The sequence below is a fragment of the Phocoena phocoena genome, chromosome 4 (genome assembly GCF_963924675.1).
Source record: "Phocoena phocoena chromosome 4, mPhoPho1.1, whole genome shotgun sequence".
Classification (NCBI taxonomy): domain Eukaryota; kingdom Metazoa; phylum Chordata; class Mammalia; order Artiodactyla; family Phocoenidae; genus Phocoena; species Phocoena phocoena.
Genome location: NC_089222.1, coordinates 38,780,408 through 38,804,024, shown reverse-complemented (window position 1 = coordinate 38,804,024; position 23,617 = coordinate 38,780,408). Strand labels below are relative to the sequence as shown.

The 23,617-nt window shown below is 38.1% G+C and overlaps 1 protein-coding gene across 2 annotated transcripts in view; it reads left to right on the top strand.

Moving 5' to 3' along the window:
- Positions 1-23,617, top strand: part of VEPH1 (ventricular zone expressed PH domain containing 1) — a 209,713-nt gene that overhangs the window by 150,505 nt on the left and 35,591 nt on the right. The window contains exons 9-10 of one of the 2 annotated variants that reach the window (XM_065876609.1): positions 5,024-5,163; positions 7,599-7,733. In XM_065876609.1, the coding sequence (XP_065732681.1) occupies positions 5,024-5,163; positions 7,599-7,733 (275 nt within the window). The remainder of the gene's footprint in view (positions 1-5,023; positions 5,164-7,598; positions 7,734-23,617) is intronic. The other variant, XM_065876610.1, reaches the window with a different exon arrangement.

The window sequence follows — 23,617 nt, the reverse complement described above, 5'->3', positions numbered from 1 at the left end:
AAGGAAGTGATAAACAAACAAATAAAAAACCACACACACAATGATGACAGCACATCAAATGGACACAGGAACCAACTGAAAGAACTCCCTGTGGCCAAAGCTGGAACAGTTAGAGCAACAAAATAAACAAAATAATATTGAATTATAAAATAAATATCTGTGAGTACATACTGATAGAATAATTGGCCAAATAATTTGAATGTAATAACTAGAAGAGGAAGAGACAAATTTGTGCAGAAGAATTCCACATAATTTATGCAGCTGTTCTGCCCTCAGGAGGTGAAGCTAACTCCCCACTCTTTAAGTATGGGTTGCACATTGTGACTTCTTTTCAAAGAGGACAGTTTGGAAAGTGGGGGAAAAAAAGATTAACTTTACAGTGGAGAAATCTGGTGAACACTACCTCAGCCAGATGTTCAAGGTCAACATCAATAGTCATAGGTCATGTAGATCAAATGTACTCTCCATATGATATGAGGAAAATGGCACTTTATCTCTGTGGTTTTCCTCCCCCAAATTCGAAATCTCAGTCTATTCATGAGAAAAACAGACAAATCCCAACTGAGAAACATTTTACAAAATGTTTCAAAACTGTGAAGATCATCAAAAACAAGGAAAGTCTGAGAAATTGTCACATCCAAGAGGAGCCTAAGGAGACATAATGAGTAAATGTTCTGTAGTGTCCTGAATGGAATCCTGGAACAGAAGAAAGACACTAAGTATAAACTAAGGAAATCTGAATAAACTATGGACTTAAGTTTATAATAACGTGTCAGTATTGGTTCATTACTTGTAACAAATGTATCATACCAACTTTTTTTTGGCTGCATTGGGTCTTCATTGCTGCGCGTGGGCTTTCTCTAGCTGTGGCGAGCGGGGACTACTCTTCATTGCGGTGTGCGGGCTTCTCATTGTGGTGGCTTCTCTTGCTGTGGAGCCAGGGCTCTAGGCGCGTGGGCTTCAGTAGTTGCAGCACACGGGCTCAGTAGTTGTGGCACGTGGGCTCTAGGGCGCAGACCCAGTAGTTGTGGCACATGGGCTTAGTTGCTTCGCGGCATGTGGGATCTTCCAGGACCAGGGATTGAACCCGTGTCCCCAGCATTGGCAGGTGGATTCTTAACCACCGTGCCACCAGGAAAGTCCCTCATAGCAACTTAAGATATTAATAAGAGGGGAAACTGGGTTATAGTATATAGGGATCTCTCTATATATTGTAATTATATACAATATATAAATATATAATAATTATACATTTATATATTATAATTACATATACGTAATTTTTCTGTAAATCTAAAAGTATTCTAAGGCAAAAGTTTGTTTAAGAATACTAACATAGGACTTCCCTGGTGGCGCAGTGGTTAAGAATCCACCTGCCAAATGCAGGGGACATGGAGGAGCCCTGGTCCGGGAGGATCCCACATGCTGCAGAGCAACTAGGCCCGTACGCCACAACTACTGAGCCTGCACTCTAGAGCCCGCAAGCCACAACTACTGAAGCCCATGCACCTAGAGCCCGTGCTCTGCAACAAGAGAAGCCACTGCAATGAGAAGCCTGTGCACCACACTGAAGAGAAGCCCCTGCTCGCTGCAACTAGAAGAAAAAATAAAAGCCCATGTGCAGCAACAAACACCCAATGCAGCCAAAAATAAATAAATAAATAAATTTATAAAAAATAAAAGGACCAAAGCAAAAAAAAAAAAAAAAATGCTAACAAAATTTTAATACAGTACAATGAATGCAGTGTAGGAATAAAAGCATATGAACTGTGGGAGAAAAGTGTGAGAGGAAAAAAAGAATTCCAAAATGATCCTTAAATACTTTGACTTAAAAAGAAGATCAGGGCTTCCCTGGTGGCGCAGTGGTTGAGAGTCCGCCCGCCGGTGCAGGGGACGCGGGTTCCTGCCTTGGTGCGGGAGGATCCTACGTGCTGCGGAGCGGCTGGGCCCGTGAGCCATGGCCGCTGGGCCTGCGCGTCCAGGGCCTGTGCTCCACAGCGGGAGAGGCCACAGCAGTGAGAGGCCCGAGTACCGCAAAAAAAAAAAAAATCAAATGCTCTTTTGTATCATGTCTTTAAATTTATCCATGTGTATAATGTGTATATTTTGGGTATTTCAACTTACAACACATTATATTATACAGTTCTTGCTGCTTATGTTAACTTCAGTATTTTTAAAGACCAAACCAAATCCTTTGTTTTTTTTTTTTTTTTTACAAAAATAAGCCACAATCTACCAAAAGTAAAGAAATAACAATCAGATTTGGTGGAATATGAGAAGCATTCTATATTTAGCAAAGCATGACCTCCTCTCTTTTCAATATTTAATCTAGAAAAATAAACAGTTTGGGCATCAATTGTAATAAAAAATATCTTAATAACCCAGATACACTAACCTTACTACCCGGAATTACCTTGAATATTCATGCCTTATGTGATTTTTTTCAGGGTGTTCCCTACTCTTAAAATGCTTGTCTCTCTCACATTTTTTCTAAGTTCAAAATCTTGGTTTAGCTTTCAAGGTCACCTCAAATATTTCCTCCACCGGGAAGCCTCACCTGGTTCCCCAAGGATGATAGCTGCTCATTGCTGTGAGTGGTCGGTACTATGTGTCCCTCCATTATCCCATGGACTTAATTTACAACTGTTGTTTATAGGTGTTTCTCCCATTTGGCTGTAAACTTCTTAAGAGCAAGGTCAGAATCATGGCTCCTCTTGGTCTCTGCACAGTGTCTGACACCCATTCACTCATCCAACACCATTTATTGCATCCCCACCATTCAATACCATGGAATGAACAGGAGGGAGAAAATTACAGAGAAAAATTAACAACTAAATGTTAATGTTGGAAAATCTTTCTAATCCAGCAAAGCTCAGAAAAAAAAAAATGAGGAGAACAATATTGAAACAGATCCAGTTTACTGAAAGCATTAACAGAAGCATTATATCACAGAACTGATGTTTTTTTTAAATCACTGGTGTATATGCTTCTAGGTAAAGGGCAAAGCTTCTATCGCTTTGCCCATTTTCCGTGATCTGGGACCCCTGTGGTTTGTGTATAGAAAGCTGGTAGGCTCAGGGCAAGTAAAATAAATTGAATCAATGTTCATTTTCAAAAGAAAACATGAACAAGCAGTAATTTAGGGGAAGGGAAAAGAGAAAAATGTTTTTTTCGTGGCAGAGGCCCGAAGTCCAACTTGGACTGTCAAGCTACTGCACAGGTTCTTACAAACGATCTTTTTCCCTTTTGGAACTTTCTGTTAAAGCAAAACAAGGTGCTGTCTCAATGTATACGTTACAGCTAGATTGATTTCCAATAGAACCATTTTTTGTGTATGCGCTCTTATGGAATTCTTGGTTTCTGCCTTCTCTAGTATTGATTAATTTAAATTCAATTTTTCAATGCCAAAAAAATATTTTTAATTACCATTCTCAAACAATTTCTGATAGGGCAATTTTAAGTGGATATTGTGCTCTATTCTATTCTATGAAGTCTTGCCCTGTCAGTGGCAGGCCTCCTGGTCTTTTCCACTGAACTTTCAAGCACTCTTTATATCTCATGATCCACTCACCCACAGAATGCAGAAATGATTTCTGATTTCATGCAAGATTTTGAATGCTTAAATTTCCCCCAAACAGCTAACATCATGAAAACTAGTCCTCTTTTATACCAATGGTTCAGAATCACACAGAAAGTTATTATTTATTAAGATTTCTAAATATGTTTCTAAATTGCCCTGTGGCTTTATTGTTTGGTTTCCAATGTCGTCTTCTCTAATCTATCATTGGCCACCCTCCCTTAACTCTTCCAAACTCTTTCCCAAAAGCCTGTTATTCCTTCACACCTGAGCCCTGATGGTGCACAGATAAGCTTACCCCGTCCCCACAATTCTCTAGGGAACCCCATGCACTCTCATGGGTTGGGACTGACTCTACCACCTTATTAGGGTTCCCATCAGCTTTTAATAAACTCTAGTCCATTTCCATTTTTAATAGTAGGGCATAATTAATCTATTTATTTTCAAAATATTTCATTTAACATGTCAGATTAATTCTGAAACAATAAATACCCCATGAGCTATCGATATGACTCTACAGATTTAAAAATTCCCAGTATGGTAGAGCCTAAAGCATCCCAATGTGGCAACAGTTTGGCTGAGTTCAAATCCTCGTTCTGCCACAGATAGGGCAAACTTGAGCAATTTTTTCTGGATCCTTGAGCATCATTCATCTCTCCAGACACTCTCTTTAGAGCATCTGTTGCGTGCCATGTGCCAAGGTCATAGTGGTGAACAAGGCAGTCACAGTGGTTCACTAAGTTGACCCTTTAATGGGCTAAGATTCCTCATACTTAAAATAGAAACAGCAACACCCATCTTGTAGGGTTGTAAAAATCAAATGGCTCCTAAACATGGCTCCTCAGCATCTCTGCTCTATGCCACCACCACCATGCTCCCCCACTTTCTTGTTCCTAAAGGATGATCTCTTTAAGTTTCCCTGCTGAAGCTCTTCAAGATGAAATAACCTTTTTGAGCCAGGACAGTTCACAGGAAGCCACCCCCTGGCCAGAGTTATTCTGAGGGTTGTTTCTGTGGCCTCTGTACAACCAAGAGAACAGTGCCCCTGGTCATGGCACACCATCACTGCCCAGAAAATGCCTCGGTTTCCTTCACCCATTTGTTTATGCTTCCCAGGTTATTTCAAAGTTCCCAATCAAATGGAAATGACACCTATCTCCCTTTCTATTGGTAAGAGGTTTTCTCCTCCCATGCAAGTTGCTTGGAGACTTCTCATCCATTGTTAATCAAAAGAAAAAGAGGAATAGAATACAACTTGCTTAAAGCAGCTACATTTAAATCTACATTCCATGAAATGGATCTACTCCCAAATCCATAGTTGTTTGAAGTTATTAGCTCACAGACTGAAAACTAAAGAATGTATTTCTAAAGATGTTTGTATGTTGAAGTATAAGGTGTAACTCTGGGAAGAATCTAATGTTTAATGCTATGTGTATTTGTTTCTAGATTCTGTTAGAAGTTGTGTAGCAAAGCTGTTCTTCACTTGCTCCCTAAAGGGTCATTATTGCCTCTACAGTAAATCCAGTTTTATTCTCATCAGCCAAGAACCTCAGCCGTGGATCCAGATCATGTTCCTATTTCAGCAGGTGTGTATAATTCACATTCATCGTGGCTCCTTGATGAGAACAACTCACATTTTGATGTGAATCAAATTGTATATGAATATAAAAAACAGCATTGATTTTTCTTCCTTTTCTTGAAATAATGATCTTATTCTTCTTCTACTTTACTAATGTTTTTCAAATGGGTTTCATCTTTGGCTTTGTTCTTAACAGTTGTCAGTTTTCCGAAAACAAACCAAGAAAACTTGATTTTACTTTTGCCCCTTCAGTCTTATTTTATTGACTTAGTCTGATTATTTGTTTTTCTCTTTGAGCAAACTCACCAAAAAACATGTTTATGCTGCTTTTCTTCTTTGTTCTTTTTACTATAATGTGTCCTTTCTTCTTCCACACCTTTGATATTATGTGATCTGGATGAAGCCTGACTTTGAGGTAAATAAAAATCAAATCTTCGACGTGATAGTTACAAACCCAGTGCTAGCCTTGTATGCTGGGCCAGACTCTTCCCCTTCTCTGTCAGTTTATGCCTTCATGCAGTTCTCAAATTAACAGATTCCAGTCTAAATGGACCTCTTTGGAATGATGATTAATTAAATCAGGTCCTGCTCTTCTTTAAGTGAAAGATCATATGCTGTATAAGTTTCTGGTAATAATCAAGAAATTCCCAGATGTGTCCACATTTTTTTTAACTTATTTTATATTGGAGTATAGCTGATTAGCAACGTTGTGATAGTTTCAGGTGCACAGCAAAGCATGTGTGCACATTTTGGGTTTCACAATCAATCTGTTACTGCTCTTAACCTTTTTAAATCTGTGGGCAACTTACTCAGGGTATAAGATCCTCTGCCTTTTCCCACTCAGTATAAAAAGCAGCTCATCTTGAGGATAACAATAAGATTTTTCTGGAAAAAGAAATTGTTATTCACTTGCTAAATAGAAACTTTGTACACAAAGACCACCTAGAGAGTCTTGTAAGTCAATATTTGGACAGGCATTGACATAGAAAATGGGATTTCACAAGGCAAAATCATTATTTTATTATACCTCACACATAAAGGATAATATATATGGTATTTTATATGTGTGTGTGTATAATTTTGTGACTTTTATGTTCTATATGTTTTTATAAAATTGTTCCCTTGAATTGAGACACTTCTCACATTCATAGATATAACACCACAACATGTAAATAACTGTTAAACACATAATTGGTTAGTAAACATACAAACAGTGTAAATCTTCCTTTGAAAATTTTAGAACCTAGGGGCAGGACAGGAATAAAGATGCAGACGTAGAGAATGGACTTGAGGACACGGGGAGGGGGAAGGGTAACCTGGGACGAAGTGAGAGAGTAGCACTGACATGTATACAGTACCAAATGTAAAATAGATAGCTAGTGGGAAGCAGCCACATAGCACAGGGAGATCAGCTTGTGACCACCTAGAGGGGTGGGGTAGGGAGGGTGGGAGGGAGATGCAAGAGGGAGGAGATATGGGGATGTATGTATATGTATATAGCTGATTCACTTTGTCATACAGCAGAAACTAACACACCATTGTAAAGCAATTATACTCCAAAAAAGATGTTAAAAAATTTTTATTTTCATTGGCTTGAATGATATATATGTAAATGTGATTCTTTTTTTACATTGACAATCTCATTTTCCCAAACTGAGAATATCTTAAAGCTCTAAGAATATTCAGCCATTACACATTTTATAACTGAAAATGTTTGTGTTTCCCCAACCCCCCCACTCATACTGTTCACATCTGAGCAATTGAATAATGAACTCTTGGTTATTTCATGTCTATTCTTCATGATTTACTCTGTATAAATAAACTTGATATTTGTACTCTGTACTCTCTTGATACTTGTTTTAATTTTATACCTTAATTCTCAGATCTTTGAAAAATAAATATATATATTAATATTAACCATTTTCCAATTAAGTAACATGCTTGAGAAATGACTGAAGTAAATACTACATTACAAAGGTTAGGCGTATTTATAGAGATCAATATCAGCTGTCTTAAAAATCCTATTTATGGGCTTCCCTGGTGGCGCAGTGGTTGGGGGTCCGCCTGCCGATGTGGGGGACGCGGGTTCGTGCCCCGGTCTGGGAGAATCCCACATGCTGCGGGGCAGCTGGGCCCGTGGGCCATGGCCGCTGGGCCTGCCCGTCCAGAACCTGTGCTCCGCAACGGGAGAGGCCACAGCAGTGAGAGGCCCGTGTACTGCCAAAAAAAAAAAATCCTATTTATGTTAAATTTTCTGTTAAGAAATAAAAAACATGAAATGTACCATATGTTTGATCTTCAAGACAGATTTCCCTGTAGCTTTATTTAAATTTAAACCATTTTTAAGTTCAGACCAAGCCTAATAGTGCTTTGCTTTCAATCAAACAATACTGTTAGGACAAGAGATAACATGTCACGTTTCTCTCATTAATGCCCTTTCAGAGCCTGTTTCCTGAGCCCCTGTCTATACAGAGCCGTTCTGTGCAATTTCTCAGAGCTCTGTGGGAGAAGACCCAGGCAGAGGGTGCTCACAGCTTTGAAACAGCCATGATGGAGTCCACTTTCCCACAGCAGAAGGTAAATGCTTTTTTCCTTGGACATGTTATTTTAAACCAAGATTCAAGATTAGCTTGAAACAGTTTGCCTTTTCTTGATAGTTCAGTTTTTTCCCTTCATTCCTTTATTTTCTTTTATTATTAGAAAACACTAAGTAACGATTTACATGTCATGCTATAGTGGACTCAGGACCTAGAGATATCAGTAGACAAGGTCACTGCCCTTTGAGGCTCCCAGACTGACATAATACTGCCCACTCAGAGCCACACAAAAACCACACACATGGTATGGAATAGAAAACATTTTACAAAAGAAGACAGACAACTCTAGGACTGAAAAGGAAAGAGCATTGGGGAATCAAGCTCCAGCTTCTTTAGTGCTTTTCATTTCATCCTTCCATACTTCCTCTCATCACCTTGCCCTCTGCTGTCACCACAAAGCTAGAAAGGGAAGACAAGGTGAACAGGAAGGTCAGGGTGGGAAAGAGCTCTGTTGAGGCAGACAAGGATGATGTGAGACAGAGCATTTTAGGAGTGTGGAAACAGGGGCATCACTCTCAGAACACAGTTGGCTGAGATCTCCTGAGCAGGCCTTTGAACTGGGAAAGGACCAAACTGTGGAGCTACGCCTATCCAGTCAACAGAGTGTAACCAGAAGTGGACGTTCACTGCCGTGATCAGATCTGCCCATGAGAAAGGTCACAGGACTGGCTATGGAGAGAATGATTAGAGGAAGCCTGACTGGAGACAGGAAGACTACAAAGGAAGCAACTACTGTAATCAGGTAGGAAATGAAGGCCTGAGCTGAAGTTGGAAGTTGTAGGAAGAGGATGGATTCAAGAGCCATTAAAGAAACAGAATCAATAGGACTTGGTGCCTGATAAGGAAATTGAAAGAACCAAGGATGACTCCAGGTGCATTGTGTGGCCAATGGATGATGGCACCATCTTGAAAAAGAGAGACCACAAAGGAAGCTGATGTGGAGGAAGAAGATAAATCATTCTGGCTTACATATTTTGAGTGTGAGTGGTTTGTGTAGATAACCAGATGGTAATGGTGGTTGAATTGCCACTGTGGACCTCAGGAAGAAGGACATGACTGGAGATAATGGATTTGGGAGTCAAAGATAGCACTTGATGTCATGACAGTAGATTGGATAACTCAGGAAGAACATGGATAATGAGAATAGAGAATGGTTATTGATCTCTCCTTAGTAAATTGCCAGCTTCTGTAAGTCCTTCTCACACTCAGATATCCTGATTATCCTTATTTTGCCTTCAAGAAAGCCCAGTAATAAGCATTGGATGCTTACTGATCAAACCAGAGATTCTGAGAGTATATGATCATGGTCTTTGTCCTTGTTTTACTATTGAGAAGGGGAACAAACATACTAATATTAAATAAACTCAAAGTACAAACAAGTAGCAAATTAATCAAAAACTGTTACATTGTGAAACAAACTCATTACCTCTTAAGTGCTGAAGGATTGTGAAAAGATGAGAAATGGGTGTGATTAATCAGAAGTTTAGTTAGTATGGTCTGTAAGACACTGAAGCCACACCCAATTATTGCATCACTATATTTTGGCTGTGGTTTAAGAATTAGACATGTCGTATTAAGAATAAAAGAAATGCCATAGTTGCATCAATGCAAAGTAGAATGGAATTCTTTGCATATTTCCTGCAAATTTTAAAGTTTTGTATCATGTTTAAAGACAATGCCTCAAATTCTTATAAATGTTTCATAGTGAACTGTAGTTTAACTAGAGGGAACTTGTAAATTAAACCTCAGCAGACTGCTTCAAGTCCTAAGAGGTTGAAAAAAAACCCCAAAACTTCGCAAACCAGTTTTGTGCATGCTCACAAGTATACTTATTCATATTTCTTCTATTTCATGCCAATAAATATTCCTCTAGGGAAAAATTAACTGCAAACCAAAATGTTTTATAAATTTTTAAAACTTTATAATTTGGTTTATTGATAACTAATAGAAAAACTTTGATGTCTGGAATGTGCACTGTGTGACAAAGTTTATCAACCTGGGTATTTCTCAATCAAATTGATTTTCTACTCTCTTTATTTTATGAAGTGTTCTTCCCATGAAATTCATAATAGCTGTGAGAATGGTCCAAAGTCTGCTTTCTTTTCACCATATGTGCCAGGTTGTACATACACTAGTGATTTGAAAATGATGGGCATGTGTGTATCTGTTGCTGTGATAGAATTAATACTGCAGCCAACTGGATTCAGGTATAGAAGAAAGGAAGACACTTCTGAGAAAATGCCTAAGTCTTTAGAATATAATGCTCTGGAGAGTTTGTTATTGAGAATTCATTTTAATAAAATCTTGGAATTTTAGAATTGAAAATCAACAGTAAGTTATCTATTAATTTGTAAAGTGCTTGAGGGCAAGGGATGCACTATGTTTACCATTATATTTCCAGGGTCACACAGTGCCTGGCACATGGTAGGCTCTCAATAAATGATGAGTATCAATTGAATAAGTAAATAAATCCTGTCACTTTCCAGATGTTAAAATTGGAAGCATAGGGACCTGTCGTAGGTCACCTACCTAATCAGGTGCAGAGCTAGAGCACAAGCATACACCATGGTGACATCGGGTCCACCACCAATATATCTGGGTTTTCTCTACTCTGGCTTGTAAAATTACAATTCCCTGCCTCTTGAAGTAAGCCTTGATCGTGTGACTTGCTTAGCCAATGATATATGAGAAGGGATATGTGTCACTCCAGGCAGAAGCTTTTCAAAGCCAGTGTTTCATTCTCCATCTTCCCTTTCTTACCCTACCATGGGGACTGCAGAAGCAAATGTTGATATTGAGTTGTCAGAAGACGGACAAAACCTGGAACCCCAAACTACCACATAGAGGACTGCTGCTCTGGAGAGCCACCCAGACCCACCACACACTTCGCATGATGAAGGAACAATCTTCTGTTTTGTTAAAGACAGAAGTTTTGGTGTTTGTTATGGGAGTATAACCTATCTATCTTGACTACTTTTCTTAATTTTAAATAGTAATAAAAACATTTTTTAAAAACTTGGATTAATGGAAAGATATGCCCTTCTCATGCCTAGGAACACTGATTACACAAATGGAAATTTTCCCTCAAATCATAAATACAATTTATTTCCAATCATAATAGCAACAGAATTTCTTCATGGAGTTTGACAAAGTGATCCTAGATTTGAGAATAACCAAAACAGTTCTGCAAAAGAACAGAGAGGAGAAAATTTTTCTACTAGGAAATTAAAACTTATTCTAAAAGCACAATAAGATGAGGAGGTGATTATTGCTATAGGGATAAATTAATACTAATAAGGAATAAAGAGTCCAGAGATAGTTCCAAGCATATATGGACACTTGGTAGATGATAGAAAGGAGATTTCCAATCAGTGAGGAGAAAATAAAATATTTTAAAAATAATATGGGGGACATGTGACTTTTCAGATGGAAAAGATAAAATTAGATCCCACCCAGACACTATAATAAATAAACTAACTCTAGATAAAGCTCTAAATGTAATCAATGAAACTTTACAACAAGTAGAAGAAAATACCCATAGTTGTCTTTGTGACTTCAGGATAAGAAAGAATTTAAGACATAAGTAAACAGAAATCATAAAGGAAATATGAATAGATTTGAATACTTAAAAAGTTTAAATTTCTGTATGACAAATTACACCACAACAAAGTTAAAAGGCAAGCACAACCTGGGAGAAGTTATTTAAAATATGTGTAAGGGCCCTGAACCAAGATGGCGGAGTAGAAAGATGTGCTTTCCCTCCCTCTTGTGAGAACACCAGAATCACAACTAGCTGCTGGACAGTCATCAACAGGAAGATGCTGGAACACACCAAAAAGGATACCCCACATACAAAGACAAAGGAGAAGCGACAATGAGACGGTAGGAGGGGCGCAATCACAGTAAAATCAAATCCCATAACTGCTGGGTAGGAAAATCACAGACTGGAGAACACTTATACCACAGAAGTCCACCCACTGGAGTGACGGTTCTGAGCCCCACGTCAGGTTTTCCAACCTGGGGGTCCAGCAATGGGAGGAGGAATTCCTAGAGAATCGGACATTGAAGGCTAGTGGGATTTGATTACAGGACTTCGACAGGACTGGGAGAAACAGACTGCACTCTTGGAGGGCACACACAAAGTAGTGTGCACATCGGGACCCAGGGGAAGGAGCAATGACTCCATAGGAGACTGAACCAGACCTACCTGCTAGTGTTGGAGGGTCTCCTGCAGAGGTGGCGGGTGGCTGTGGCTCACAGTGGGGACAAGGACACTGGCAGCAGAAGTTCTGGGAAGTACTCCTTGGTGTGAGCCCTCCCAGAGTCTGTCATTAGCCCCACCAAAGAGCCCAGGTAGGTTCCAGTGTTGGGTTGCCTCAGGCCAAACAACCAACAGGGAGGGAACCCAGCCCCACCCATCAACAGTCAAGTGGATTAAACTTTTACTGAGCTCTGCCCACCAGAACAACAGTCAGCTCTACCCACCACCAGTCCCTCCCATCAGGAAACTTGCACAAGCCTCTTAGATAGCATCATCCACCAGAGGGCAGACAGCAGAAGCAAGAAGAACTACAATCCTGCAGCCTGTGGGAAAAAAAAACACATTCAAAGAAAGATAGACAAGAAGAAAAGGCAGAGGGTTATGTACAGATAAAGGAACAACATAAAACCCCAGAAAAACAACTAAATGAAGTGGAGATAAACAACCTTCCACAAAAAGAATTCAGAATAATGATAGTGAAGATGATCCAGGACCTTGGAAAAAGAATGGAGGCAAACATCGAGAAGATGCAAGAAATGTTTAACAAAGACCTACAAGAATTAAAGAACAAACAAACAGATGAACAATACAATAACTAAAATGAAAACTACACTAGAAGGAATCAATAGCAGAATAACTGAGGCAGAAGAATGGATAAGTGACCTGGAAGACAGAATGGTGGAATTCACTGCTGCAGAACAGAATAAAGAAAAAAGGATGCAAAGAAATGAAGACAGCCTAAGAGACCTCTGGGAAAACATTATTCACAACAACATTCACATTATAGGGGTCCCAGAAGGAGAAGAGAGAGACAAAGGACCAGAGAAAATATTTGAAGATATTATAGTTGAAAACTTCCCTAACATGGAAAAGAAAATAGCCACCCAAGTCCACGAAGCGCAGAGAGTCCCAGGCAGGATAAACCCAAGGAGAAACACGCCGAAACACATAGTAATCAAACTGGCAAAAATTAAAGACAAAGAAAAAGTATTGAAAGCAGCAAGGGGAAAATGACAAATAACATGCAACGGAACTCCCATAAGGTTAACAGCTGATTTCTCAGCAGAAACTCTACAAGCCAGAAGGGAGTGGCATAATATACTTAAAGTGATGAAAGGGAAGAAGCTACAACCAAGATTCCTCTACCCGGCAAGGATCTCATTCAGATTCGATGGAGAAATCAACAGCTTTACAGTTAAGCAAAAGCTAAGAGAATTCAGTACCACCAAACCAGCTCTACAACAAATGCTAAAGGAACTTCTCTATGTGGGAAACACAAGAGAAGAAAAGGACCTACAAAAACAAACGCAAAACAATTAAGAAAATGGTCATAGGAACATACATATCGATAATTACCTTAAATGTGAGTGGATTAAATGCTCCAACCAAAAGACACAGGCTTGCTGAATGGATACAAAAAAAAGGCCCATCCATATGCTGTCTACAAGAGACCCACTTCATACCTAGGGACACATACAGACTGAAAGTGAGGGGATGGAAAAAGGTATTCCATGCAAATGGAAATCAAAAGAAAGCTGGAGTAGCAATACTCATATCAGATAAAGTAGACTTTAAAGTAAAGAATGTTACAAGAGACAAGGAAGGACATTACATAATGACCAAGGGATCAATCCAAGAAGAAGGTATAACAATTATAAATATATATGCACCCAACATAGGAGCACCTCAGTACATAAGGAAAATGCTAACAGCCATAAAAGGGGAAATCGACAGTAACACAATCATAGTAGGGGACTTTAACACCCCACTTACACCAATGGACAGATCATCCAAAATGAAAATAAATAAGGAAACAGAAGCCTAAATGACACAATAGGCCAGATAGATTTAATTGATATTTATAGGACATGCCATCCAAAAACAGCAGATTACACTCTCTTCTCAAGTGCACATGGAACATTCTCCAGGATAGATCACATTATGGGTCACAAATCAAGCCTCAGAAAATTCAAGAAAATTGAAATCATATCAAGCATCTTTTCTGACTACAACGTTATGAGATTAGAAATGAATTACAGGGAAAAAAATGTAAAAAACACAAACACATGGAGGCTAACAATATGTTACTAAATAACCAAGAGATCACTGAAGAAATCAAAGAGGAAATCAAAAAGTACCTAGAGACAAATGACAATGAAAACACGATGATCTAATACCTATGGTATGCAGAAAAAGCAGTTCTAAGAGGGAAGTTTATAGCTATACAAGCCTACCTCAAGAAACAAGAAAAATAAACAATCTAACCTTACACCTAAAGGAACTAGAGAAAGAAAAACAAAACCCAAAGTTAGCAGAAGGAAAGAAATCATAAAGATCGGAGCAGAAATAAATGAAATAGAAACAAAGAAAACAATAGCAAAGATCAATACAACTAAAAGCTGGTTCTTTGAGAAGATAAACAAAATTGATAAACCATTAGCCAGATTCATCAAGAAAACGAGGGAGAGGACTCAAATCAATAAAATTAGAAATGAAAATAGAGAAGTTACAACAAACACCACAGAAATAGAAAGCATCCTAAGAGACGACTACAAGTAACTCTATGCCAATAAAATGGACAACCTGGAAGAAATTGTCAAATTCTTAGAAAGGTATAACCTTCCAAGACTGAACCAGGAAGAAATAGAAAATATGAACAGACCAAACACAAGTAATGAAATTGAAACTGTGATTAAAAATCTTCCAACAAACAAAAGTCTAGGACCATATGGCTTCACAGGTGAATTCTATCAAACATTTAGAGAAGAGCTAACACCCATCCTTCTCAAACTCTTCCAAAAAATTGCAGAGGAAAGAACCCTCCCAAATTCATTCTATGAGGCCACCATCACCCTGATACCAAAACTACAAAAAAGGAAAATTACAGACCAATATCACTGATGAATATAGATGCAAAAATCCTCAACAAAATACTAGCAAACAGAATCCAACAACACATTGAAAAGATCATACACCATGATCAAGTGGGATTTAACCCAGGGATGCAAGGATTCTTCAATATACGCAAATCAATCAATGTGATACACCATATTAACAAATTGAAGAGTAAAAACCATATGATCATTGCAATAGATGCAGAAAATGCTTTTGACAAAATTCAACACCAATTTATGATAAAAACTCTCCAGAAATTGGGCATAGAGGGAACCTAACTCAACCTAATAATGCTATATATGACAAGCCCACAGCAAACATCATTCTCAGTGGTGACAAACTGAAAGCATTTCCTCTAAGATCAGGAACAAAACAAGGATGTCCACTCTCACCACTATTATTCAACATAGTTTTGGAAGTCCTAGCCACAGCAATCAGAGAAGAAAAAGAAATAAAAGGAATACAAATTGGAAAAGAAGAAGTAAAACTGTCACTGTTTGCAGATGACATGATACTATACATAGAGAATCCTAAAAATGCCACCAGAAAACTACTAAAGGTAATCAATGAATTTGGTAAAGTTGCAGGATACAATATTTTTTTTTTTTTTTTTTTTTTTTTATGCGTTACGCGGGCCTCTCACTGTTGTGGCCTCTCCCGTTGCGGAGGACAGGCTCCGGACGCGCAGGCTCAGCGGCCATGGCTCACGGGCCCAGCCGCTCCGCGGCATGTGGGATCTTCCCAGACCGGGGCACGAACCCGTGTCCCCTGCATCGGCAGGCGGACTCTCAACCACTGCGCCACCAGGGAAGCCCCAGGATACAATATTAATGCACAGAAATCTCTTGCATTCCTATCCACTAATGATGAAATATCTGAAAGAGAAATTGAGGAAACACTTCCATTTACCATTGCAACAAAAAGAATAAAATACCTAGGAATAAACCTACCTAGGGAGAGCGAAGACCTGTATGCAGAAAACTATAAGACACTAATGAAAGAAATTAAAGATGATACCAACCAATGGAGAGATATACCATGTTCTTGGATTGGAAGAATCAATACTGTGAAAATGACTATACTACCCAAAGCAATCTACAGATTCAATGCAATCCCTATCAAATTACCAATGGCATTTTTTATAGAACTAGAACAAAAAATCTTAAAATTTGTAGTAGACACAAAAGACCCCGAATAGCCAAAGCAGTCTTGAGGGAAAACTCCGGAGCTGGAGGAATCAGACTTCCTGACTTCAGACTATACTACAAAGCTACAGTAATCAAGACAATATGGTACTGGCACAAAAACAGAAACATTTTAGTGGAAAAAGATAGAAAGCCCAGAGATAAACCCACGCACCTATGGTCAACTAATATATGACAAAGGAGGCAAGGATATACAATGGAGAAAAGATAGAGTCTTCAATAAGTGGTGCTGGGAAAACTGGACAGCTACATGTAAAAGAATGAAATTAGAACACTCCCTAACACCATACATAAAAATAAACTCAAAATGGATTAGAGACCTAAATATAAGACTGGACACTATAGAACTCTTAGAGGAAAACATAGGAAGAACACTCTTTGACATAAATCACAGCAAGATCTTTTTTGACCCACCTCCTAGATTAATAAAAACAAAAAATAAACAAATGGGACCTAATGAAACTTAAACGCTTTTGCACAGCAAAGGAGACCATAAACAAGACGAAAAGACAACCCTCAGAATGGGAGAAAATATTTGCAAACAAATCAACCGACAAAGGATTAATCTCCAAAATATATAAACAGCTCATGCAGCTCAATAGTAAAAAAACAAACAGCCCAATCCAAAAATGGGCAGGAGACCTAAATTTCTCCAAAGAAGACATTTCTCCAAAGAAGACATACAGATGGCCAAGATGCACATGAAAAGCTGCTCAACATCACTAATTATTAGAGAAATGCAAATCAAAACTACAGTGAGGTATCACTTCACACCAGTTAGAATGGGCATCATCAGAAAATCTACAAGCAACAAATGCTGGAGAGGGTGTGGAGAAAAGGGTACCCTCTTGCACTGTTGGTGGGAATGTAAATTGATACAGCCACTATGGAGAACAGAATGGGGGTTCCTTAAAAAACTAAAAATAGAATTACCATATGATCCAGCAATCCCATTACTGGGCATATACCCAGAGAAAACCATAATTCAAAAAGACCCATGCACCCCAGTGTTCACTGCAGCACTGTTTACAATAGCCAGGACATGGAAGCAACCTAAATGCCCATCGACAGACGAATGGATAAAGAAGATGTGGTACATATATACAATGGAATAATTCTCAGCCATTAAAAGGAACAACACTGGGTCATTTGTAGAGACATGGATGGATCTAGCAACTGTTACACAGAGTGAAGTAAATCAGAAAGAGAAAAACAAATATCGTATATTAACGCATGTATGTGGAACCTAGAAAAATGGTACAAATGAACCAGTTTGCATGGCAGAAGTTGAGACACAGATGTAGAGAACAAATATATGGACACCGAGTGGGGAAAGCTGTGAGGGGGTGGTGGTGGGATGAATTGGGAGATTGGGATTGACATGTATACACTAATGTGTATAAAATTGATGACTAATAAGAACCTACTGTATAAAAAATAAATAAAATTAAAATAAAATATGTGTAACACACAAAACTCTCCTACACATCAACAAGGAAGAGACAAACAACCCAAGAGAAAACTGGGCAAAGAACATGAACAGAAAATTCACTGAACAAAAACTCAAGTGGCCAAAACACCTAAGAAAGGATGTTTAGACTCACTAAAAATCATTGAAATAATTGATTTAAAATGTTAAAAATGAAGTACTTTTTACAGTGATCAGACTGGCAAGAATAAAAAATTGTAGCAATACAAGTTTTGGCAAAGATGTGAAAATATAAGAATGTTCATACATGACATATGAGACTAAAACAGGTTTATCTCCTTAAAAAAGAAAAAAGTACTTAAGAAAAAAAAATATATGTTAGATTCATAAATGACAACTAGCTGGCAGTCAGGGTAGGTGAGTAACTTTCCAGAAGTTACTTAATGACATTTACAACTTATCAGAAAAAAACCCTTAAGCATTTTCCCCCACAAAGGATTCCCCTATCTAGTTAATTAACATATCCATCACCTCACATATTCTTTCTTTCTTCCCTTCCTTCCTTCCTTTCCCTCTCTCCCTCCCTCCCTCCCTCCTTTCTTTCTTCCTTCCTTGCTTTCTTTCTTTCTTTCTTTCAGAACATTTAAGTAGGAAATGCTCATTTCTTTCCACAAGGAGGTTTTATATTATAACATATAAAAATGCTCTGTCCTAGACAAGGTTTAAGACAAATTTTCCTTTACAACCTTTTTAAAAGGGCAATCTGGCAATAGCTGGTTATATTATAAATTCATGTACCCCACTATCTTGCAATTACATTTCTAGGTGAAACTCTCACATACTTGCACCAGAAGACATATACAGATGTTACCTGAACATTGTTTGCACCAAAAAATCAGGAACAATGCAAATGTTCATCATTAGAAGGACACAGAAAAATGTCGTGATATAGTCATGCTACACAGGCAGTGAAAGTGAATTAATTAGACCTATGTGTAGTAACATGGAATAAATCTTAAAAACATACTATTGATTTTTAATAACCAAGTTGCAAAATTATGATATGAATAGTATGATAGCTTGCATATATTTTTGAAACACACTGAGCAGTATTATGCATTATTTATGGGTACATATACTTGTGATAAAAATACAACAGCATATTTAGAATCACACCACATTCATGATGGCATTGCCTCTGGATAACGAGGAACTGGGGAAAGGAAGGAGGGAAATGTTACTGGGAAGAAAATTAAGATCTCAATTTCATCTATAATTTTGTTTTTAAAAAATCAGAAGCAAAATATTAGCATTTGTTAAATTTGGCCTGCAGGGTCATGGGTATTTGTTACATTATCCTTTGTACATGCTGTTCTTTCTTTCCTTCTTTTTCTTTCTTCCTTCCTTCCTTCCTTCCTTTTCTTCCTTTCTTTTTCTGTTTTTTTTTGATTAAACCTGTAATGTCTAAGAGTAGAGGATTAATATATTTAACTACAAAAAATATAAAATTTATAAACAAAATCTATTTAGTAACTTGAAAATATGTGTAACAAGTATGAAAGACAAGTTTAATATCCTTAAGATACTGTGGGTTTGTGCAAGTCAATAATCAATGGGCCAAAGACATGAGCAAATAATTCAAAGGAGACTTTGAGTGCAGAAAAAGTATTCAGCCTCATTAGTAGTCAAGATTAAAAAATTGAAATTAAAATAACAGTACCTTTTTAATCCATTTTTAAAAAGGCAATAATCAGTGCTGGCTAGAGTAAGGGAGTTTAGACACTTTCACACATTTCTAGTCAGAATGTAAATTATTTCAACATTTCTAAATACGTAATTTAGCAATGCAGGTCAAGAGTCTTAAAAATATTCATATCCTTTAACACAGTGATTCTACTTCTAAGAATCTGTTCTAAAGAAATAATCTGAAATGTGTATAGAACTTAAGGTACCCACACCAAAAAAATACTTTGGAGTAATCTGTTAACAGCCTAAATGTCTAAAGGTGGGAAAATGAAAGTGTTATGTACATATGCTTGGGGTGGGAGGGGGAAGCTGGGGCGAAGTGAGAGTAGCATCGAAATATATACACTACTGAATGTAAAATAGTTGGCTGGTGGGAAACAGCAGCATAGCACAGGGAGATCAGCTCCGTGCTTTGCAAGGACCTCTAGGGGTGAGATAGGGACAATGGGAGGGAGACTCAAGAGGGCGGGGCTATGGGGACATGTGTATGCATGTGGCTGATTTGCTTTGTTGTGCAACAGAAACTAACACAGTATCGTGAAGCAGTTATACTCCAGTAAAGATCTATTAAAAAAATATATATACACATTATAACACAATATAGTATAATATTTTCTAATATATAATTTAGATTATTAATATAAAATAATTTACGTGATATATCATAACAATGTACATAACATATATATCTAAAGATGGGACAATTAAAGTAATACACATATATAGACATCCATCTATAGGGAAGAATATTAGGAAACCATGAAAAATCATGTTTATGAAAAATGTTTAATGACATGAAACAATGCTTACGTCAGATAACACATTGTGGGATGCAAAATTATTTATATAAAGAAGATTATTTGAGATTTGCCCATTAAGACAGCCGAAAGGAAATATACCAAAATGTTAGCAATGATTACCTCTGGTTGATGGGATTAGCTATCTTCTAAATTTTCTCTAAGTATCTATTTCTTTTACAACCAAGGGAAAAATATAATTACAGAAGTACCACTTTTACTTATATTGCTTTTTGTAAGTAAATGTAAGTAACTGAGCAGTTTATTTAAATAAAGCAAATTTATTTTACTAAGCAGAGATGAGTGATGCAGCATCGTATTGGCAATGTCAAAGATATTGGTCTTTAACATCTTAAGGAAGGAGGAGATGTTCATTTATGTTTCCAGTAAATAATTAGAGTGCTTACAATTGCCAGGTAGTCTTCTAGATGCTGAAGATAGAGGAATGAATTTTAAAAATACATAATAAAAAAAGAAAATTCCATTTTAAGATAACCAATTTTCACTGTAAAATAAGGATTTTAGAAAAAGGGCAGAAAATCCATTGATTTATTTAAGAAATGAAGAGAATGGCCTCTGTGGAGTAACTAGAGATACTATTAATAATTCCATTCCAGGGCACGTGCACCCAGCCCTTCAGAGGGAGCAGTGCTCTGATTATCAGAGGACCAGACAGTTGACAAAGCTGATGCAGAGATTGCTGAAGGGCTGGAATGTGAGAGAGGGGTTTCTGTTATTGACACACATGTTCCAGTTCCCAAAGCATGCAGAAATTCCATATGCCATAGAAATGAGTTCTCGAAGCTATGCCCATTATGGAAACGAAACCAGAAAAATTTAAATTTACTGCTGAAATAAAATGTACCCCATGTGGCTAACACTTGGAGATTTGTTTTCAGTCCACATTGCTACGAACACACTTGACAGTTCCCAGGGTAACTGGCTGTAGTGTCAAAGTATAAATAAAACTAAAGCTCCAATTCTTGGTAGAACAAAAAGAGACCTTCTGATGCTCCCAAAGGCTTAGATTTAGTGTTTTGAGTTACCGTGTTAACATAGTGCTTGAATAAATAAATACATAATAAGTAAATAAGTAGTGGGCTTATTATATATAGAATATAACTTCAAAATCTTACCGGAAATTCAAGTGTACATGTGTGATATAAGTGACAAGTGTTGGTAGGCCAGCCTCAAAAGAGAACAGTGTGAACCCAGGTGTCTCAGAGAGGTTAGCTGTGTTGAATCTCCCTTTCAGAGCAAGCAAGATAATAATGGGGTAGATGGAAATTAGGTTCGAGATTTCAGAAGCCTAGATGGGGTGGAGGGCTCTTAGGCTTTCAGGCTATGAGCTCAGAACCAGGAAAACCTGATAGGCATATCTAAGAAGCAAAGGTGAGGTAAAGAGATAAAAAGAAGGTGTGAATAAACATCCATCCAAAGAAGCTGGGCAAGTGGTAAATCCATTGATTATGGGGTAAATTCCATGGGAATGCAAGTCATGATAGGAAACCACAGGCAAGGGGGTTGGGAGGGCAGATTGAGGGTGGAGTGTGGATGCAGATGCAAAGTTGGGGGGAATGGTAGACATTAAAATACAAGGTCTGGGCTTTTAAAAGAAAGAGGAAAGTGGTTCCATGTATGGAGAAATGACATGAGCAGTAACATGGAAGAGACAAAAGTCTCAGCGAAGTCATGGTAAATATGACTCAAGTTCATTCATTCAGTTAAAAATATTTTTTACAAATGCCTGCTCTGTGCCAAGTACTGTGCAGAGACCGAACCTAAACCACACCCTGCCCCATGGAGACAAGTAATGTACACGTAAATAAATACACAATTCCACACTGACAGATGCTGTGCAAGCATAAAATGCCTGAAGATAGAGATGAAGGATGAGGGCATTTGACGGATGGTCAGGGAAGTCTTTTCTGAGCTGGTGTCCAAGTTTTCCTGGCAAAGGAGCCTATTTGCATAAAGGCTTTGAGATTAAAAACACACACCCACACAAACAAACAAAAAGCAAAAGAAGAAGAATTTAAAAAGAAAGTCAAAACCTTGGCATATTAGAGCATTCTTCTCCAAATTTAAATCACACATCCAATCAGAAAAATTTTTAGAGTGAGCACCCTCCATGTTTATCTTTATTTACTTATAAATTATATACATGTATTATACTCATTATTTCCATTAGAAAACATATTCAAAAACAGAAATTGTAAAGGAGGAGATGAAAAAGAATGTGGAAATTCCATTTTCCTCTTCCTACATCCCAGTGAATGGTCATGCATATGCAGGAGTCAACTCACTCCCCTTCCACAGTGTTGGAAGGAGTGTAAGGGTCAGGGTTGAGCCCTGTGAACAAAGGGAGAGTGAAGATTAAGGGGTTGAGAGTTGGTCTGGGGGAATTTACCCCTGGCCTCTTAAGCCATGGCAAAGAGATTTTATTGCAGTATGTGGGAAGCCACCCAAGAGTTTTGAGCAGCAGACATTACCCAGCTTGTCTTCGAAAGATCACTCAGTCTGCTGTGTGGAGACTAGATTGGAAAGGGGCAAAAGTATCGTGGAGATCACAAGGGAAACTATTGCTAATCCAGATGAGAGAAAAAGAGTAGTTAAAACTGGGATGGTCCTGGAGGGATAGAAATAAATGACACATTCCATATAAATTTTGGAGGTAAATGAGTGGGGTGTAAAGGTGAGGGAGACTTTCGAACATCTTAAGTTTAAAATGCCTGTGAGATGTTCCAGTGGAATCGTCTAGTGGGCAAACGGGAAATGGTTTAGGCCAGAAATATAAATGAGGGCATTGTTGGCACAGAGATGATGAAAGCCATGGGAAGATTAAAGCCATCTGGGAAGAGAGCACAAAGAGGGAAAGGACCCTGTTCAGGATTGAGGCCAGAGAACAGCCGAGAGACAAAAGAAACCCAGAAAGAGTAGAGGTCACATATCTCAAGAGAGAGTCCAAGAAAGAAAGAAAAGGGAATTGGATGGAATTTGGCAACCAGATCAAGGAAGGTAAGTACAGATAAGCATCCGTCCAATTTGGCAAATTAGAGCAGTTTTACTGGAGCTTTAAGAGCAGGGTTCAAACAGGAGTCAGTGGAGAACTGAGAAAGAAAGAATGAGGAAGGAGACATAGAACATGTAGGGAGCCATTTTAAAAGTATGGTGCTGAATGGGTTGGTGATGGAGGAAGTGTGGAGATGGTTGAAAATGGAAGCCCCCAGATCACCTTTATAAGTTGTTGGGATAAAACAATAGAGAGGGCGAGAATGATGAGCAGGTGAGAGGAAAAAGGACTCCACACAGGCCCAGGTCAATTAGTGGATTTGGTGGTGAGAAGATGAGTGAGTTCTTTTTTATGGCTTTTCATCTTTTTCAATGAAATAAGAGGTGAGGCCATCAGCTGAATGTGGAGTCAGGGAAGGAGGAATGGAATGTAGGAGGTTTGAGGAAAGAGAAAGTTTGAAATGAAATTCTCACAGAAAGGAACCATGAATTTGCTAGAGAAAGATGGCAGGACTGTCT